The sequence below is a fragment of the Oxyura jamaicensis genome, chromosome 1 (assembly GCF_011077185.1).
Source record: "Oxyura jamaicensis isolate SHBP4307 breed ruddy duck chromosome 1, BPBGC_Ojam_1.0, whole genome shotgun sequence".
NCBI lineage: Eukaryota > Metazoa > Chordata > Aves > Anseriformes > Anatidae > Oxyura > Oxyura jamaicensis.
This window is the reverse complement of record NC_048893.1, coordinates 112,383,500-112,402,218: the sequence shown is the minus strand read 5'-3', so window position 1 is coordinate 112,402,218 and position 18,719 is coordinate 112,383,500. Positions and strand designations below refer to the sequence as shown.

Below are 18,719 nucleotides of genomic sequence, written 5' to 3'. Positions count from 1 at the left end.
CACATTAGTTTAAAAAACAGCAGTGCTTTATTTTCACACACAGTACTTGTACTTCTGTAAAAGTATCATTCCTGAAAAAAAGAAATCTTTGCTTATTCCCTGCAGAGTCAGAAACAGAGGCAGTGTGAATCAGAAAGCTGCATGAAGGGATTACAGGCAGAAGAATTTCTAGGCAAGGGATTGGGAGATTCTGAGCTAAGCTTCCTTTTTTTTTTTTTTTCCTTTTTTTTTTCTTTTTTTTTCTTGTTACCCACACAGATTTTTAAACTGCTGTACAATTGAAATGCAAATGATTATTTTTTTTTCAGTTATTTTTCAAAGAGATTACTAGTACTTGTCACTGGACTCCTCAACCTTGCATTGTTTATCTTTTGAACCCACGATGCAAGTGCTCTAGGGAAACGATGGAGGTGCAGTGCTCACTGACTAGATACACAAAAGTTGTTCTGTCTGCAAAGAAAATGCCATGTTCTGGCTTCTGCATTACAATCTATGCTTGCACAATGGAGGTCTGGCAAATACATTCCTTCCTTCTCTTTCCCTTCATATTTTTCAGTCTCACCACGTGTCAGTCAGTCAGTAGACTTTTCATTTGACTGACACACCACTGGAGCTAAACAAAAAGCCTCCCACCGTTGCTCATGTTTAAAGACAAGCCAGCATTAAGACTTTGACTTCACAGTCTGTCCATGAAGACATACTTTTCACTTGAACTTATATGTTGCTGAGCTCAGCAAAAAAAATGGTTGTCTTTCTCATTTTGTTGTTTCCTTTTTGTTACGCATTCACTAGAAATAGGAAAAGAGATGACAGAACGTGGACCTTAGGATTATAATGTCTATACATTTGCAATCCAGCCTTTACTAAATATCACTCATCCTGAATTAAAACAAACAAACAAACAACACACAAACCCCCACATTAGGGGGAAAACTGAAAGGCTTTTTTTTTGTGCAGCAAAGTGGAAAGTTATGAAGTATTAATTTCTATAAAATCAACTACTTAGAAGCACAGGAGTTACATTTGGGCATCCTGTGTTTAAAGACCAGTTCTAAGTCACATGCTTACCAGTGGTAGCATCCTTGTAAAATTAAGAGAGGTAGTCTTGTTTTACACTAAGGCTGAACAAGTTTCCTAGTTTTTACCTCCTCAAGCTATTTTGCAATGACGCCCAGGAATGGTGACCCTCTCAAGTGGCAGCAGTAATTCTGAGGAATGAAAACCCAAACCACCATTTCTTCTTGACCTCATTTGCTTTACTGCTGCGTATGTCTGACCTTTCTCTTTTGCCCGCACCGTAAGCACAGCTTCAGAATGAATTGATGTAAACACAAAGCAGTATTCATTTAATATGATTAGTAAGAAAGGTTATTATTTTTTTTTCTCTTATTTTACAGTCAGGGCTTGATTAGTTAGAAAACGCTAACAGCTCCTTTTTTGTGAAAGAAGGATGGACAATTTTGTTCAGATAGTGGAAGAACATTATGGTGCTTTTTTCTTTCTCTTTTTAACAAAAAAAGAAGGTACTATTGAGAGCATAAAGGCTCTTTGTACTGCAGTAGCAAATCCAGTACCGTAGCACTTATGAGGTGGTTAACAGTGCTTTGGTTCAGAATCAGTGTTAGAAAATAAAGCTTAAAAAGTTATGATATTTGGAGGGATTTCCACAGCAATTCGTAATGGATGTAAAAAGGACTGAGGCATTGGCTTCTTCCTGTTGGCGAAGTACTTTGTTCTTCATTCTGTTGAAGTCCCAGGTTTCACAACTGAGGTTCTCATTTCCATCGGTGTCGCACTAAGGAGGACTCATCATTGACCACGTCGTTGTCAGTGTAGCGATGCTGACAACGTGGTGGAATAAGCAGCAGGATGATCAGTGCAAGGAGGATAATCCCACACAGGCTCATGAGAGCATAGGAGGCAATCCACAACACTGGTTCATGGAAAGAAATTACAGAAACACAGTTGCTTGCAACATCTGCTGTTGTGAAGGGACCTTCAATCTCAGACACTGGCGAGCCATCGACTTCTGAGAAATTACAAAATGAGAAACATTAAGTCTGTAAGACACCATTTAAAAGCAAACAACAGAAGATCTAGCTTAAATAACTATATACCCCTCTCCCTCCATCATCATGCATCTCAGCATACTTATTTTTAATCTATTTCTTATTGCAAAAAAATGCTAGTACACCGTGTTTATAAAACGGAAATCTGAAGCATATGGAGACCATAATACTTCCACATCTACATAGGCTGTCAGTGAGAGAGCAGAAATTTAACTCAGGTGTCCCATGGCCCAACTTAAAAGTCCCAGCCACTGGATCACCTTTTATTTCTGAACTAACCTTTCAGAAGCATCAACTTAATAAAGCTTAAAAATCCTACAGTACCAATACACTGGAGCAGTTCAGGGTATGGGGAGCTTTTGTTGTTTCTGGCATTTGCAACAAGTGGAAGAGCACCTCAGAGGATTTTTAGATCTTCTGTATTAGCTACCTCCCAGGGTCTTAGGGAGCAGCATGCAGGTTCATTAGCTTCACAGATACCTTAGAGGGCCATATCCTAAGCACAAGGCACTGGGCAGAAACCAGCAACATTAGCCTTATGAGTGGTACTGCTGAGATGAAAATTTAGAAGGAAGGGGAGGTAAAGCAGGGATGGCTCAGTGACAGATACAGAGGAAAGGGGAATGTTGGAGGGGGTGCTCAATGTCGGTAGTGAGGAGCTGGGACATGAAGGAACACTGCTGTAGGCAGGCAGCGAGAAGATAACCAAGCAACTCAAAAATGGATGAGACAAAGTTATATCAAGAAGCATGAAGGGGTGCCTTGGAAGCTGTTTTTGAACAGCCATCCATCTTGGTAACATCACGGGCTGTGTGACTTGTTTCATTACCATCACAAGCCAGTACTTGTTAAACCAGATTTGCTGAAAAAGGTTATGCTGCCCATGGTTGTCACAGTAACCATGGCAAGCACAGCAAAGTTCCCCTGAGTTGTGGACAGGGCTATGTGTATTGTAAAGGCAGAGCAAAGGAGTTGCCTAGGGCAACAAAATATTCAGAGCATTTTGTATCTGCAGGTCTGTGGCTGGGGAAGGATGCATGTCTTTTAGCTTGCTTAGGGGGACCAGGAGCACACAGTTAGTCTGTGCATTTTAGAAATTTTTCCAAATGGTTGTATTCACTTTTCTAGTCAGATACTCCAAGACACAGTTGTGTATTTCTTATAAAGTCCTCAGTTTTAAGCTTCCTGCTTCATTTCTTGTTCATTTTACACATGCACGCACTCATGCAAAATCATAAGTGGCCCTGCCTACTGTAAACAGTATCTTGTATTTACATAGAGCTTCAACAAGTTTCCTGGAAGCACATTTAAAGAAATTGGCATAAAATACCCTTTGGAAGGAAATGGAGAGATTTGGTATTCAGTCTCTGGCCTCCCATGACCTCATATTATATAAAGGTTCAAGTCTCATTAGACTTAATTCAACATAATGGTAGGATGCTGCTGAAGGAGGCTGCTTGCCCTCGCTGCCCCTTTTATGTTGATGTTAGTGATGGGTAGGTTGTAAGGACAGTCAGAACAGCTCACTGATCTGATGGAAAACACACCTGTCATAACAAACTAACACCAAAACCAGGAATTGTCTGTGGGATCACTCACTGAACCAACCCTTTCTCCAGCTGCAGGTGTGGGAAGTCTTCTTAAGTGGCATGGTGCTGTTAGAGTGTGCTGGGTGAAACTTAAGGCTTCACCCAGAAGCATCCTGACATTGGTGAGTACCAAACGTTTATCTAAACTCAACAGATTGAAATAAAGTGACCTGTGTACCCTGTATCATCAACATGTCAAGGCACTGCTGTTGCACAGATATGGTGAGGGAACTGCACAGGAATGGACAGAGTTGCAAAAGACTGCCTAGAAGGCCTGTGACAAAAACAAAACTGAAATCTGTTCCGTTCGTAGTCCCAGTATTATATTTTGTCTGCCACAAAATTATTTTGTGGAGACATTTCACTCCATCCCGTCCCGTCCCCCCCCATTTCCTCTGTCTCTATTAAGTCCTTCAGGAAAACCAAAGTAAGCCACATATAATACTGATATGAAATGCAAGGCATAATTATTACTATTTAGCAATTCAGTATTTTGAAGAAGAAGAAAAAAAAAGCAGCACAATTTTCCACCTTGTAGATAGCTTTGAAAATAAACAGTCCCTAATTACTCATTATTTGGCTTGAGTACAATAACTACTGCTATTAAAAAAGGCAATACAAACTTGTTGCTGTAGTGGCTGACATTGTAAATTACATTTTGATAATGCTTGATAGCAGCATAGCCTCCACTTTATTCCCTCCAAAAACAAAACTTTTCCTTCACCCTCTTCTACCTCCAGGGAAATTGAAAGGAAATAAAAAGGAGGAAATTTGCCTAAATTGTTCAAACTAACCCTTAATATAAGCCAAGCCCCATACTTAACCTATTATTATTATTAGATGAGAGGATATTTTGGCATTTTCTTTTTTAGAATACTTGGTTCTAGCTACTTACAGTAATTTCTTGACCTTGAAAACAAATGGGGTTTTCTACATTATTGTTGATTACAGGACAAAAATGGCACCTCTGGAAAAATGCTATTTTATAACATCTGTGTCGAACTCAAAGTTGAAAAGGTCAAACACTTTTTCTCACTGCCTTGGATGTTTTAGAAAGGAAGCAAACCTAAAGTTAGATTGAGTATAGCACGGAATAGTAGAATGCTGCCTGGAAGGGATCTTTGGAGGTCACATCGTCCAGCCTCCTATACAGAGCAGGACTGTTACTATCACTTGATCAAGTCAGCTGCAGCTATGACCAGCCAGTGGTATAGCCCCGAGGACAAAGAACCCATGATCTCTCTGGGCAATCTGTTTCCTCTTTCAGTGCTGTGCTTCTCTCCTTGTGAAGAAGGATTTCCTAATGTTGAACTCAAACTTCTCAAACTAACTGGTGGATGTTGCCCTTTGTTACATGGTTTCACTTGCATTCACCCTTGGCTTGCATTCAACTTGGTGCCCACCATAACTCCCAGCTCTATTTCTGCAGGGTTGCTCTTCAGCCGGCCCCTTCCCAGATGGTTCTCATGCAAGATGGTTCTCGTCATGATGCAGAACTCCACAGTTCTTTTCACTGAACCTCATGAAGTTTCAGCTGCTCAGTCCTGTATGTTTCTATGATCTTTATGGCTTGAAGCTCTGTTATTCACCATGACAGCTGTTCTTCCAAGTTTAGGGCTCAAAAAACTGGTGAGGGTGCATTCTGCCTCATCACAGTTTAATGTAGAAGTCACTTATGATTGCAGTGTTTGGTGCATTTCTTCCCTTCAAACACTCAAGCCTTGCTTCTGTGATTTTCTCATTCACTACAAAAATAACAAGGGGTATTGTCCTACTCGATGCTGAAGTACCATTAGGTTGCATCACTTAACTAGGTGATCTGAACATCTGGTCTCAAGAATGGGCCTGACCCCAAACCTTCCCTAGTCATCCTTTAAATACTAGGGTATCTATGAAATTAACAACAGACAACTTGAAATGATTCAGAATAATTAATGGGTGGAATAAGTCCTATAGGGTTTCACCTAATTGAGGAATAAGCAAATTTTCCTGCCACGATGGATTAGCTTCCCACTGCTTTCCAACTAACTCTCCTCGCATTTTATTTTATTTTATTTTATTTTATTTTTTATTTTTTTGGGGGGGGTACATCCTGGAGAATGAAAACGAAGGAGAACTGAAGAGTAAGTAATTTCTCATCTCAAAACAAGTCTCAACAGAAACTTGGAGTTCAATGAAGTTAAGGGCTTTAGCCTTATTTTCTGTTTCTGCCATTTTTAAATTCAGCATATACCTGTTTAATACCTTGCAAAAAGATAGGCTTAACTTTATTGTTAACATACTACTGTAAACAAGAAAGTACAAGTGAACACAAGCACAGCCCCACCAAAAGAAGTCCTTTATATTCTCTATTTTTGATGATTTATGCTACCAGTAATTCAATTTAATGGATGCCCACTAACAGACTAAAAAGATCCAAACAAATTACATTAATATAGTTGCTATGGAGGACATGGCTGGCCTCCGCAGGAAGCCAGTTAGGCAGCTTAATCCCGCACACTGCACTGACTGCTCGCCAGTCAGTGCAGAACCACTCACAGTTGTGGTTTTCTGATGAAAGTAATGTTAAATATGGAAGCCACAAGCTGTGAAGAAGTGAATTCAGAATAACTGGCACATCCAGCAAAATGTCATCTGCCCCATGTGAATAGAGTCTGACAAATCGGTTTATCTTGTCTCAGTCAGTGCTTTGTATCACCTGATTTCTCAAGAAGTTCCCATGATGTTAGGTTAGACATATGCATGAAACATGGACAAAAAAAACAATAATTAAATGCAATCTAACACCAGCCGGGATCATCATGTGTCCAAGCTCATGTGGATTCAAATTTCTAGTCAGCAAGCTCAGTTCTTCTGCTCTAGAAGAGGTTGGCAGATCTACATGCAGCGGCCAAACTCCATGTTTCTGTTTAGCAATATTAACAATAAGGTACTATTATGGTTCCCTGACTCTTTTTCTCAACATAGACATGCTCTCAAAGCATTTCTTATGAGCACCAGCAGGCTAAAGTGTCCTGCCGACCTGATGTCAGTCAGTATGTTGTGTCAAAATGCCCCTTCTCTTCATTAATGGCTGCAGCATGACAGGAACAGGAGGCAGCTCTAGGCTTGCTAAAATTGCAGTCAGGAAGCAAACAGAAGAGTGACAGGCAGGAAAACCTGGTCTGTAGTATTTGTCTAGTTACACCCTTCTTCCAGATGCATTCAAAATGTCTTTCATCACCGCAGGATCTCTCATAGAGGTCTTCATTAAGCAACCTGCATCTATGTCCAGATTCTTTATTTTAGTTTTTTGCTTAGCAAGGTCAAACACAACAATTTTGAACCCATCAGCAATGGAGAGAATAAAAAGGAAAAAAAAAATGCTTTTAGAATGCCCTAGAGCTACAACTCAAACTAGCTAGTGTCTGTCTTTTTTACCTCTCAATTACCTAGTTGCATTAAGCACTCAGGTACTTACTGCCCTTACCTTCCCTATCATAAATACGGGGGAGTAAAGTAGCACAGTCATGCTCCTTTTCTCAAGTAGATAATAGATGCTACAATGTTTTTCTGGGCATAGACCACTTATGTTTGTGATAGGGACTTCCATATGGGTACGCAGCCTTTCCTTCCTCTCCAGTTTGTATGTTCTTGTGGTGCCAATGCAATGTCTCATCAGAAAGGGGAGGACACACCCAAACTTGTACTTGTCTTTAGCTACCCTTAGTGAGATAAGATGATTCATGAAAAAGCAAGAAAGTTAACCAGCACTGTGAAATCATCTTAAAATTATCAGTGCTTTTCTTCGCATTTCTTCAGCAGCTAATGAAAATGTTAATGGTTTTCTATTTACACCAAGAAAACTATTTGTTTAGAACTAACACAAACATCACAAGTCTTAACTTGAGTCCCATTTTCATCTTTGCCTTGAGTATTTCTGAAGGGCTGAAAAGGCACAATTTAGAGAAAAATGTGAGTAAAGTACTTCACTGCACACTGCAAAAATTGTGCAGTAAAGTACATCACTGCACAATGCAAAAAATAGTTAAGAATCCATTTATGTGAAAATTAGAACAGGACTACACAAATAAAGCTGCATTAAAAATAAGGACTCTCTTTCCCCAGCTGTACTGGGGAAACTGCACACACAGACAGACATCTCAGAAAGAATATCCTCTCTCAGTGGGAAGAATGCAGCTAAGATATCCAAAGCTGATGATGATTTACTTCACACCAAAAGATTGTTGTGTGCAATACATTTTTTTTTCCTTCCCCTTGAAATCTGAATACCATGGGATTGCTCAAAAATATAGCCCTCACATTTGATTGGTAATCACGCTGTCTCCCATCATGTAAGGGACAAATATGTTTTTTTGAGAGTAGCATGTGTTTCCTCACTCACCAGTCATGAACTGTATTTCTCTTACCTGCACATGGACTCACTGCAAAGCCCACTCTCCTCTGAGCTCTGTCAAATATTACATAGAAGCCTTCCATGACTGTAGCACCAATAACCAGGGCATTCGCAGATGAAGAGATCCCAAATCGGTAGCACTGCAAGTTCTCTCCTATTCCAAGGATGGGTTGAATATAAAGCTATTAAAAAAAAAAAAAGTGTAAGAAGCAACACCACACAGTACTTAGAAGATGACAGTCCAGACCTTTTGGTTTTTACAATCAAACACTCAAATTCCACTGGTAATTAAGAATTAATAGGATCAAACAGACTTCTGTATATAATTTAAATTTAGTTAAAGCACTTACATGCAGGTAAGAGGTAAAGCTCTTGGGAGTCTAAGATTAAATTTGAACATAATCATTCAATACATGAAGAGCACTAGCAAATTCACAGAAACCATTCTTTATTGTATGTACCATAACGGGAGGATAGGTAAGAAAGAATTTGGAATGTAAACTTGAATTAGAGAAAAAAAACTATTATTAAAAAAAATTATCAGGATACAATTGACTCAGAGCATTCTCTTCAGTGTCATCTTGATGTCTCCAGATTCATAAATTCAAGTCACATTTTACCCCTTGTATCCCCAGGGAAGATGAAAGATTGACATGCTACATGATCAATACAGAAAAAGCTTATCGTGAGGCCTTACTATATTTCAAGTTAAAATGTACTTAGAAGGCTCATTCTCCCCTTTGCTCCTGACCATCCCCAGAGGTAATAGATTGTATTAGTAACGTTAGAGGATACAAGGCTGTATTGCAACCTATATAGGGGAAAAAAAAGGCCAGAGAGCAAAATGAAAGTGGCACAACATTACATTCTAAAAGCTGGCATGGAATATTAATAAAAGAAAAACCAACCAAGTAGTATGAACTGGTGAAGAGATCACACAGGCTCCTTGCCAAGAGTGTCATTTTCAGGAGAAGTGCTCCAACTCAGAATGCCATGAAAAACAAATCAATTTGCTTCTCCCAAAATGAGAAGATCAAAATGAGTAGCGACATTCTGTATCGATAGCTAATGCAGCTAATGCTCAAGAAAACAAAACAAAACTTGCATATTTTTCCTGACAATTTGAAAAATTCATTTCCAGCTACATGGACTGCACTCAAGGAAACTCTGTTTTTCTTTTTTGGCTTTAGGTGTTGAGTCTCTTGTGATACGCAAGTTTCTTTGTCATTTTTCCTATTTAAATATTGATAAAAAAAAAAAACATTAAATTCCCTCACATGCAATAAATTTATTTTCTGTTATTGCTAAGAATAGCTCCTCCTTTTTAAGAGCGTATGCGTTACAATAGTAAGAATAAATATGTAACTGAATAAATGAAGAAAGCTGAGACCTGTGGCAGGATAGAGATGCGAAATGACCTGCTGGAGTTTTCATCCCTCATGTAAATGGAGAGTTTGGGAAATAAAGACCAGGGTCTTTCAGTTTTATCCCAGCATGCAAGCTGTGTACCAGTCCAGAAACCAGAGGAAAATTCTTGTACCTATGAAAAAATGATGCATACAGATTACATACAGTTTGATAGATTTTGATAGCTCTGCCCCAACACCAACAATTTAAAGAAGCACATAGTTTTTAAAAACACAAAGCAAAATACAAACTACATGAATGTTTAATGAGTTGCTTCTATTCCTCCCACACATTATTTTGTAGTCAACTTAACCTAAAGATATAAAGCTGTCAAAGGAGGGCTACAAAGATGGTGAAGGGTCTGGAGGGCAAGATGTATGAGGAGCGGCTGAGGTCCCTTGGTTTGTCCAGCCCAGAGCAGAGCAGGCTGAGGGGAGGCCTCATGGCGGCCTGCAGCTCCCTCACGAGGGGAGCGGAGGGGCAGGCGCTGAGCTCTGCCCTCTGGGGACAGCGACAGGACCCGAGGGAACAGCATGGAGCTGGGACAGGGGAGGGTCAGGCTGGGGGTTAGGGAAAGGTTCTGCACCCAGAGGGTGATTGGGCACTGGGACAGGTTCCCCAGGGCAGTGGTCACAGCACCGAGCTGCTGGAGCTCAAGAAGCATTTGGACAGTGCTCTCATTCACATAGTCTGATTTTTGGGCGGTCTTTCGAGTTCCAGGAGCTGGACTTGATGATCCTTGTAGGACCCTTCCAACTCAGATATTCTGTGATTCTATGAGCTTCAGAGTTTTGAAGCAAAGGGATAAGCCAAAATCCCCTAGCATCCAAGGGAATCCAGGTCTATTGGTCAATGAAAAGAAACACATCCCTCTGTTTCTCTTGCTGCCCTTCCATTCATTACCAGTATAATTCGACATGCTTTTGAAATAAGGTTGATTAACAGTGTTTCTTAATGTATCCATGACACTAACCAAGTGAACACATTAAACTCCTACAGCGCTTCTTCCCCTAAGTCAGAAATCTTGCCTGAAGTGCACGCTCCCTAAAACACACGAAGTTAATGTGCTGCCAGATCAGAGGAAAACGCTTCATTATTTGCATGCAATGCTTTCTGCTGGCTTGACTCTGACTCCCCTGTGAAGCAACATACAAGGCAGTATCCTGTTCCGACACTGTAGAGCCAAAACAGTTCAGGTGCAGAAGAAAGACGGAATCCAGTCTTTCTAACCTCCTCATTTGTAATTATCTGTGATATTGATTGTTTTGCAAACAGCAGCTCATACATCAGTTATATGGCATTTTACAAGTGACAAGTGTTCACACACCCCCACATACTTACCAGTGAAATAAATATTCGTTCAGGCTGTATTAGAGACCTTATACTTCCAGGTGATTCTTGGACCAACAAGCATACACTCAGATAAACACAGAATGAGACTTACAGCCATAAACAGCCTGTTTTTACACTTAACTCTCAATGCATGCTTCAGTAAGTCTCTTGGCATGGGACAGAAGTGCTCTGCCCCTCATGGCCGAGTCCCAGGTCAGATCTGCTAAAAACATAGCTCTCCTCTCTTTCCATTTGCTATTGGAAAGCAAAGCTTGTGATGCGAGAAGAGCTCCCGGGTAGCACCCCGATCAGACAGACAAAATCTATCAAGTGCTCTATTTTAAGCACCTACTTTGATTTCCCAGTAAGACTGCTTATTACATGGCATTTCTTTGCCTTACTTATGCATGCTGAACAAATGCATTGGGAGGGATTTGGCTTTATGATACCCAAAAGGTTATTAAAATAAAGATTTTAAGTGTACTTGAGCCTTCCCTCCTCCAGCTGAACAACTTAGCATTACTTTGACACTGTGAGGAGACATGCTGTTCTGACCAGCTCAGTGAGGTGCAGTAGCTGCCACTCCTCAGTGGCTCACCTCTACCCTTCACACTTGCCATCATCAAACTGTAGCTATAGCTGTCCCCTAAAAGACTTCAGTCCAATCAAGTGGGGTTTAAAAAAACAATTTACACCATCAAAGAGCATAAAGCCCACAGCCTTTATTATTATTATTATTATTATTATTATTTTTCCTTTAGTTTTAAAGGAACACTACACGTGCAGTTATGCCAATATACCTGAGGGAGCAATAACGTCTTGCTGGGAAGCTTGTAAGAAGCAGCTAGGAGCAGGAACTTGTTAATCTGGTTCACCTATGGTCAGAGCAGTATGTCTGGTTACAGCAGATGATTTTATGTTTCAGTGATACATAGCCTGCCAGAAGCACAGGGCACTAAGAACGCATTTGTGATGCCATGGTATAACTGCTGAAAGTACCCATTTTGCTACCATTGCTCGTACAATGCCAGAAACTAATCCTTACATCTTGTGATTATTTTCTTATTTAGTAGACTATCTCCTTTGTTTAGAGCTGTGAAAATAAATTCTGGTCTGCGTAGAGGGAAAGGAGTACAACAAGGTCCTTGAGATTAAAAAGAAACCCTAGAAGAAAATGAAATTTTAATAGGATGAATAAAAATCATGAGACAAAGCGAGTGGTTCCCTTCTAATATTTTATTGATCAGTTGACTGTTTAGTTGGCATGTGGAAGGCTCTTGTTCAAATGCCCTCCTGACCAACATCGGGGAGGAATCTAGACCACTGTGATCACTTCACAGGAGGATGCTGTACCCATATTACAAGAGCTCTGGGGTAGTCTTTCCATTCTCCACCCATTGGCTGCAATTGTCCCAGTCAATATTTAAGTGCTTTGAAAAGAGTAGAACTTTTCAATCAGGGAGATTGAGCTACATAAGATAATTCATATATTTATTTCAGATATTGGACGTGTACTGGCAGTGAAGAACTCCTCAGGCCAAATCTCTGCTCTCAGTCAGGCAAAGGGTCTCAATCTTGAACTATTAGCATACAGGCAAATATGCTGCCTTTTGGGCAACTGGCCAACAGCCTGCTTACTGCATTTCCCGTGATTTCCCCATCCTACCACTATCCATTCCTGAAGCCAGGACAAAAATATGAAACTTTTTGACATTGAAATATCTGGGATTTATTCTTCAGCTTTAACCTTCTCAATGCTGTTAATCGTATTCAAACAAAATTTATGAATAGCTTTTGTTAACCAGAAAACACTGCTTCAGTTACTCTACACTGAAAGAAATCCACCATGCCCCTGCCCTACTTCTAAAGCCCACTCTATTTCCAAAGATACTTTTAAACATAAATAATGAAGTTCAAAAGCAGCTTTTTTGACATGAACAATCCTTATGAATGGCATCCATTCTATACAACAATAAGCTTTATATGTGGAAAATAACTGCTTGCAGTAGCAGGTTCTTTTACTTTATAAACACTGTGTTTTGAATGAAAGGACTGATTTTTGTACTCTTAATACTCTGAACTGGAAAGACAAGAATTACGTCCATATTTCTGAAATGCTTAGAGCAAAATACTCAGTCTCCACACTATTTCTGATGCATTTTTGTACATGCGCCTCTTGCCTACATTTGGACTTCTCACCTCCCTTTCCTTCTTCTGCCTCCAAAGACCATCCATCATTTTTTTATTTAATAATAGGAGTACGCCAGGGAAGGTTCTGCTCCTCTCAAGTCAGAGACCTCCTGACTTACCTGGCAGATAGAAAAGATGACACTCCTTTCAGAGATCATGCGATCGCTTAATAGGAATTTAACATTTCAAAGAGAGTTAATGACATTAGCTTACCAGGGATGTGCGAGCTATTGCTTGCACAACTGCACTGAAGACTTTCTGGGGCAGACGGAGGAGGGTGGTCCCACTGTCTACTATCGCTTTATCAGCATTATACTAGGGAAGGGGAAAAAGGAGATAAATTACACACTGTAGTTAATGTAATACAGATTAAACTGTTTCATAGCATTTACAAGGCTGTTCCTTTTTGGTAGCTGTCTTCACAAACCTGTATGTCATACATTTCAGCAGCTCTCTTGAGTTGATAACTTGGATTCAAATGAAGCTTGAGAGCAAAAGCAACATACAGACAGCCTAGACACAAGAGTGAGTTTATCTGCACTGTTCAAGAAATTACTGCATGTCACCACAGCTGTTGCAAGTGGACAAAGTATTCTAAAAAGAAGTATAGCGCAGCCTTTCTCAGAGATGTACGCTAATCCACTTTACCTCTCATATGCCTTGGGCACAAAGCACTCTCATGGTTAGTTCAGGCACAGGGTAAGCACACTGATGCGGCTTACATATATGTCCATACCCTGAATTGAGGTCTCAGCTATAACAAAAAAACCTCACTCTAGTTTAAACATAATACTGCAGCTTGTTTTTAATAACTAGTGTTTCTACCTTGGGAACAGGCAGGGAACACAAGTCCTCATTATATGTCAGGGTTGGTTCTAGCTCAAGAGTACACCTTTTCTCTTAACTCTGGAAAACCATGAAAACACAGGCAAAAGCAACCACAAAGAAATTGGAAAATTTCAATCTGCTGCTCTGAAGTCTGCACAAAAAACACCCCTCGGTATAAAATTCTCTTCATTATTAAAATCCGAATCCTCAGATATTTCATCAAACTTCAGATACACTAAAAAAAAGAATAAATATTTTAAGAGGTACATATTGTTTTGTGAGCCCTTAAAAAACTTAATTAATAAAGTTAATTTTAAAAAGAAAAGGCAAGCAGCAGTGGCAGCTATTTGTATTAACTACTTTTCTTACCAGGTTAGGCAGCAGGATCAATATAACCAAACAATTACATGTTTATGGCATAATCAAAAGACAAAAGCAAACAGCATACATTTTTTAGGAAGAGGTCAAAGAGAAAGTGAATTCAGAATACATTGGTTGAGATATTATCAAGTCACATGCACTATCTTCAGTGCAGTGATAAAAATAAAACCCCACAAAAACTGACTGACTTTCTTTTTGAAAGAAGAGGTGCTATAGGCTGCCAAGCAGCACTAAAAGAAAAGCAAACAGGAAAAGCACTGATATGCACCACCTGCCATTTATCCCACACTCAGAAACATTTCTGACAAGGGGAGGAAAATATTATGGCATTGTGGAATCCACTTTAACGTATTTACAACACAAACATGCAATCGCCAAGACCACCACCTAAGGAAAAAAGTAGGTAAAAGCACAGCCAAAAAGGGCCAACCACTAACATAAAAAACAAACAAACAAACATGCAGAACTCCTGCCTTACAGATTTCCATGCTGTGTACAGTGTACTTTCAGTGTGCAGTAACTTCTTGCCTTCTCAGTCTTGCTGGTTAATATTTAACAGAGCACCCTAGGCAGTGTGCACCAGTGGCAGCCTTGTGCTTCCTCGGCCCTGCTCTGCCAGGGTCCTGGCCAAAGCTGCAGTGTTATTCTGGCCCTATCCCCAGATCTGAAGTGCAGGGGACTGTTTTTTCCTTGCCAGGAAAGGATTAGTCTCTGGTGACTGTTACAAAAATGTTCCATTTCCTAGAAAACAATTAGGAGAAGACAGGGCACATAGTTCTTCACCCCACAAAAAGAATTATGCATCCGTGGCAAGCCCTTAACTAGCTAACTTTTCATCAACTAGCCTTAATTTACTACTCTTCCTCTAAACTTCTGCTGGGAAATATTCTTAAATCATGACAGGAATGATGCTTTTTGTACCCCTGATGTGCATACTATGTTAATACATCCAAGGTGAAAGCAAACCATAGCTTAGAAAGACTGACAATAGCAGGAAATTTTCATAACACTGCTACATTTTTAAGCGAGTTGTTTTTTGGAAACAGCATGGATTAAACCACCAGCACAAGGACTCCTCTTCAAAATATGTTGATTGTTTTTTAAGGTAGAAAAGGAAAGCAAACATATTTATGTTAGAAACCCAGCAGTTCTGCATTCCTAACAAGATAATAGAGAGGCATTTAAATAGACCTTGGTCTGCTTATTAGGTTGGAGGTGATATGATCAATTTTAAATATTTTATATGGAAATGTGAATTCTGTATTTTGTATGGAAATATATTTATGCATATGCACATTTTTATCATTAATTTCACTTAATTTGTAAGAACTATTAAAACTTTAGAATGATCATATTCCACTTATTTTTAACTAAGAGAACAACCACAAGATAAAATTAAGATGTCTAATGAAAACAGGGCATGAAAAATATAGAACACAAATAGCAACAAGCAACAGCAAGAAACAAATGAAACACACACATACACATATTCAGAAAAACAAAACAGCTTTGGAGCAAAAAATTCCACCAACACAGTCTTATTAAACTGATTCAGTGACAGCAAAACATTATTCCTAATATGAACAGGAAACATGTACATGAGGAAAAATAGCTGGTAAGGCTGAAGTGAGCAAAATATGTGTTTGGGGTTCTATGACCTTGGGACCCTGTTTGACGATCAGTGTCTGCCTGGGAGGGACATGATACACTCTAGTGGAGCAAAGATATCTTTGCTAGTAGCTTGGCTAACCTTGTTAGGACAGCTTTAAGCTAAGAAGGAGGGAGAAGGTAACCAGTAGCCCCATGAAGGAGTGAGTGATGCACAGGGCTGCTGAACAAGGGGCATGGAGTGATATAATCGGGAGGGATCACAAAATTATGGAGAAACCCCCAAATACTTTCCAGGAACTAAACATGCTGCAGTGACCCTTGTAAGTGCCTATACATCAATGCATGCAGTACGGGCAATAAACAAAACAAGTAAGAGAGGTGCACGTCTGCAGGGAAATGAATTTATAGCATCACTGAGACATGGTGGGATGGCTCCCATGACTGGGGTGTTGGAATGGAAGGATACAGGATCTTTAGGAAGGACAGGCAGGGTAGACAAGGAAGGGACATCAATCGCCCTCTATGCCAGTGAGCAGCTGGAGAGCATGGAGCTCTGCCTGGGGATAGGTGAGGAGCTGACAGAGAGCTTGTGGGTCAGGATTAAAGGGAGGGCAGTGAGAGGGGACATTATACTGAGGGTCTACTACAGGGCACCTAACCAGAAAGAACAAGTGGATAAGGCCCTCTACAGACAGATAGGAGCAGTCTCACATTCATAAGCCCTGGTCTTCATGAGGGGCTTCAACCATCCTGATATCTGTTGGGGGTACAAAGATAAAAAGAAAGCATGGGACGAGATGTCTTGGGAAGCTTCCGTGGGAAGCCAGCCACCATCATGAATTATGTGCTTGGATACCTCCACAGGGCTCATTCCAAAATCTTCCCTTTTCTTTGTTTGACCACAACTGTTTTTAAATACTTTGATTTGACTTTACTGCATAACAGGAAGCCCGTAGTTGTTTAAAGACTGTTGTCTCCTTGAATCAATGCACAACCTTCAGTGTTTAGACACCCTCAGTACAACTGAAACTAGTCAAGGGGCTGAGCAAACTGTAGCTACTTTACTTTCAGTGGACTGTTCAGTGGTCCCTACTTTACTGAAAATGCTATCCACAACTCTGAAGTCCTCTGAAGCAATTTTAGCATGTATACATTACATTTCACATGGCTTGTTCATTTCTTTTCAAAGTTACTATACAGACTTAATTCTAAGAGGAGACTGAAATACACATCTGCCTGCAAGGACAAAAATGATCAATTAGGTGCTTTTCTTAAATAAACCTGTGTTTTATATAGACAGAAACAATCTATTGCAAATACCTCTCTGCAGTCCAGTTCCAGATTCTGTCCTCCAACCTCCAGCTTGAGAATTTCGACCTGATAATACCACTCCTCTTTGATAGGTGTGTACCATATATCACCCCTGTAGAGACTTGGTTCAATGCCACCTAGAACCTGAGGGAAAAGAAAAGAATTCACATGCTTTAAAATCCTGGATGTTTAGTTCTGGGGCAAGTACAGGTAAAAAGGAGAACGTTTCATTGTGATAGCACATCAAAATCTTAATTTAGCACAATTTCTGTGGATTTTGCTAACAAATTCTTTACCAATCGTAGAACAGTTTGAAACAACTAGAAATTAAGAAGATGTTGCTTCAGTAAACCACTGTTCCAGTGCTGGGCCAGCACCTTCCAATGCTGGGCCAAATTTCCAACACCTACAAACTCACACTGATTTTCTAGTGTTTCAAATGAAAACCATATCTTTGGTGGTTTGAGCTAGGCAATATATAAAACCAGGACAGAATTGAAAACTTGCACATCATAAATTCACTTTATCAGGTCAAAAAAGCAGCATATCAGGTTAAAAAAGCAGCATTAAGCTGCTTATCAACATTTCATTTTTCATATGCACAGGCAAAATGGAATGTGACCATCATGTTGTGGCTACCACTACTAGCTTCTATCAGGACTTTCATTGAAGCTCTCTGGGAGCATACCAGACCATCAAACTTTGAACTGAACTAACATAAGGAAGCTCTCTCGGGCTTCATCTATCTCAAATGTATTAACACTTACAATAGTATGTGAATTTACAGCAAAATAACTATTCATGATTAATTCCTTTGCTGATATGTTTATTTCAGCATAATTCATGAAGAGTTACTCCAAATAATGATCTCACATAAATAATAGCTAATTCCTGGAACTACTAAAATGGGTGGAAAGAATTCCTAATTAATAACAAGAGAAAGATCTGGTCCTCAATTTTTTCCTTTGCTGTGTTGTCTACAAAAAAGACAAAGAGCCTTGATTCCTCTCCCCCTTTTCACATCATATAAAAAAGTACTATAGCATTTTGATAAATTTGAGCAAGCTTAGTAGTTGAGTTAGGCAAACTCAATAGGTAAGGAAGCGCACCATGAAATTTATTTTTTCTTTATTGAAACAAAACTCCAAATGCCGAAGTTTACTCAAACTTGAAAGAGAAAAAAGAACGGGGAATGAAAACAAATAGACACTATTAATTTTGCCTAAATACTTAACTTTGCCTTAAAAATATATAAAACATTTCATATATTTGACGACTAAATTTGGAAGAAATAAGATAGTTATAGAAAAGAGGGAGAGAGTTTCACAAAGATACATCTTCCCTCTCAGATTGACAGATACCCACAAGACTACCTCCGTTGGTACCACTTCCAGAAACAGGCAGTCCAGCACCACACATCTGCAAGGAGAAAATGTTGGGAATCTTTGCCTGCCTCACAAGAGAGTCAAAGAATGTCTCCACAGAACTTGAAGGCTTGAAGGTGAAGAGAAAAAAAAATTAAAAAAATAAAATTGCAGAAGTATTCATTATAAAGTTCCCTTTCAGAAATGAGCAAGTCATTCAAATATGACTACTTTTAGCTAC

General features: G+C 39.6%; 1 protein-coding gene across 3 annotated transcripts in view; it reads right to left on the bottom strand.

Annotated features, from left to right (window-relative positions):
• Positions 1 to 233: 233 nt before the first annotated feature.
• BACE2 (beta-secretase 2) overlaps positions 234 to 18,719 on the bottom strand; it is a 47,848-nt gene continuing 29,362 nt past the window's right edge. For all 3 annotated transcript variants that reach the window (XM_035315834.1, XM_035315835.1, XM_035315836.1), the window contains 6 exons: positions 18,480 to 18,608; positions 17,124 to 17,258; positions 13,197 to 13,298; positions 9,445 to 9,594; positions 8,068 to 8,236; positions 234 to 2,029 (listed from right to left, as the gene is read on the bottom strand). In XM_035315834.1, the coding sequence (XP_035171725.1) occupies positions 1,776 to 2,029; positions 8,068 to 8,236; positions 9,445 to 9,594; positions 13,197 to 13,298; positions 17,124 to 17,258; positions 18,480 to 18,608 (939 nt within the window). In that variant the 3' untranslated portion in view covers positions 234 to 1,775. The remainder of the gene's footprint in view (positions 2,030 to 8,067; positions 8,237 to 9,444; positions 9,595 to 13,196; positions 13,299 to 17,123; positions 17,259 to 18,479; positions 18,609 to 18,719) is intronic.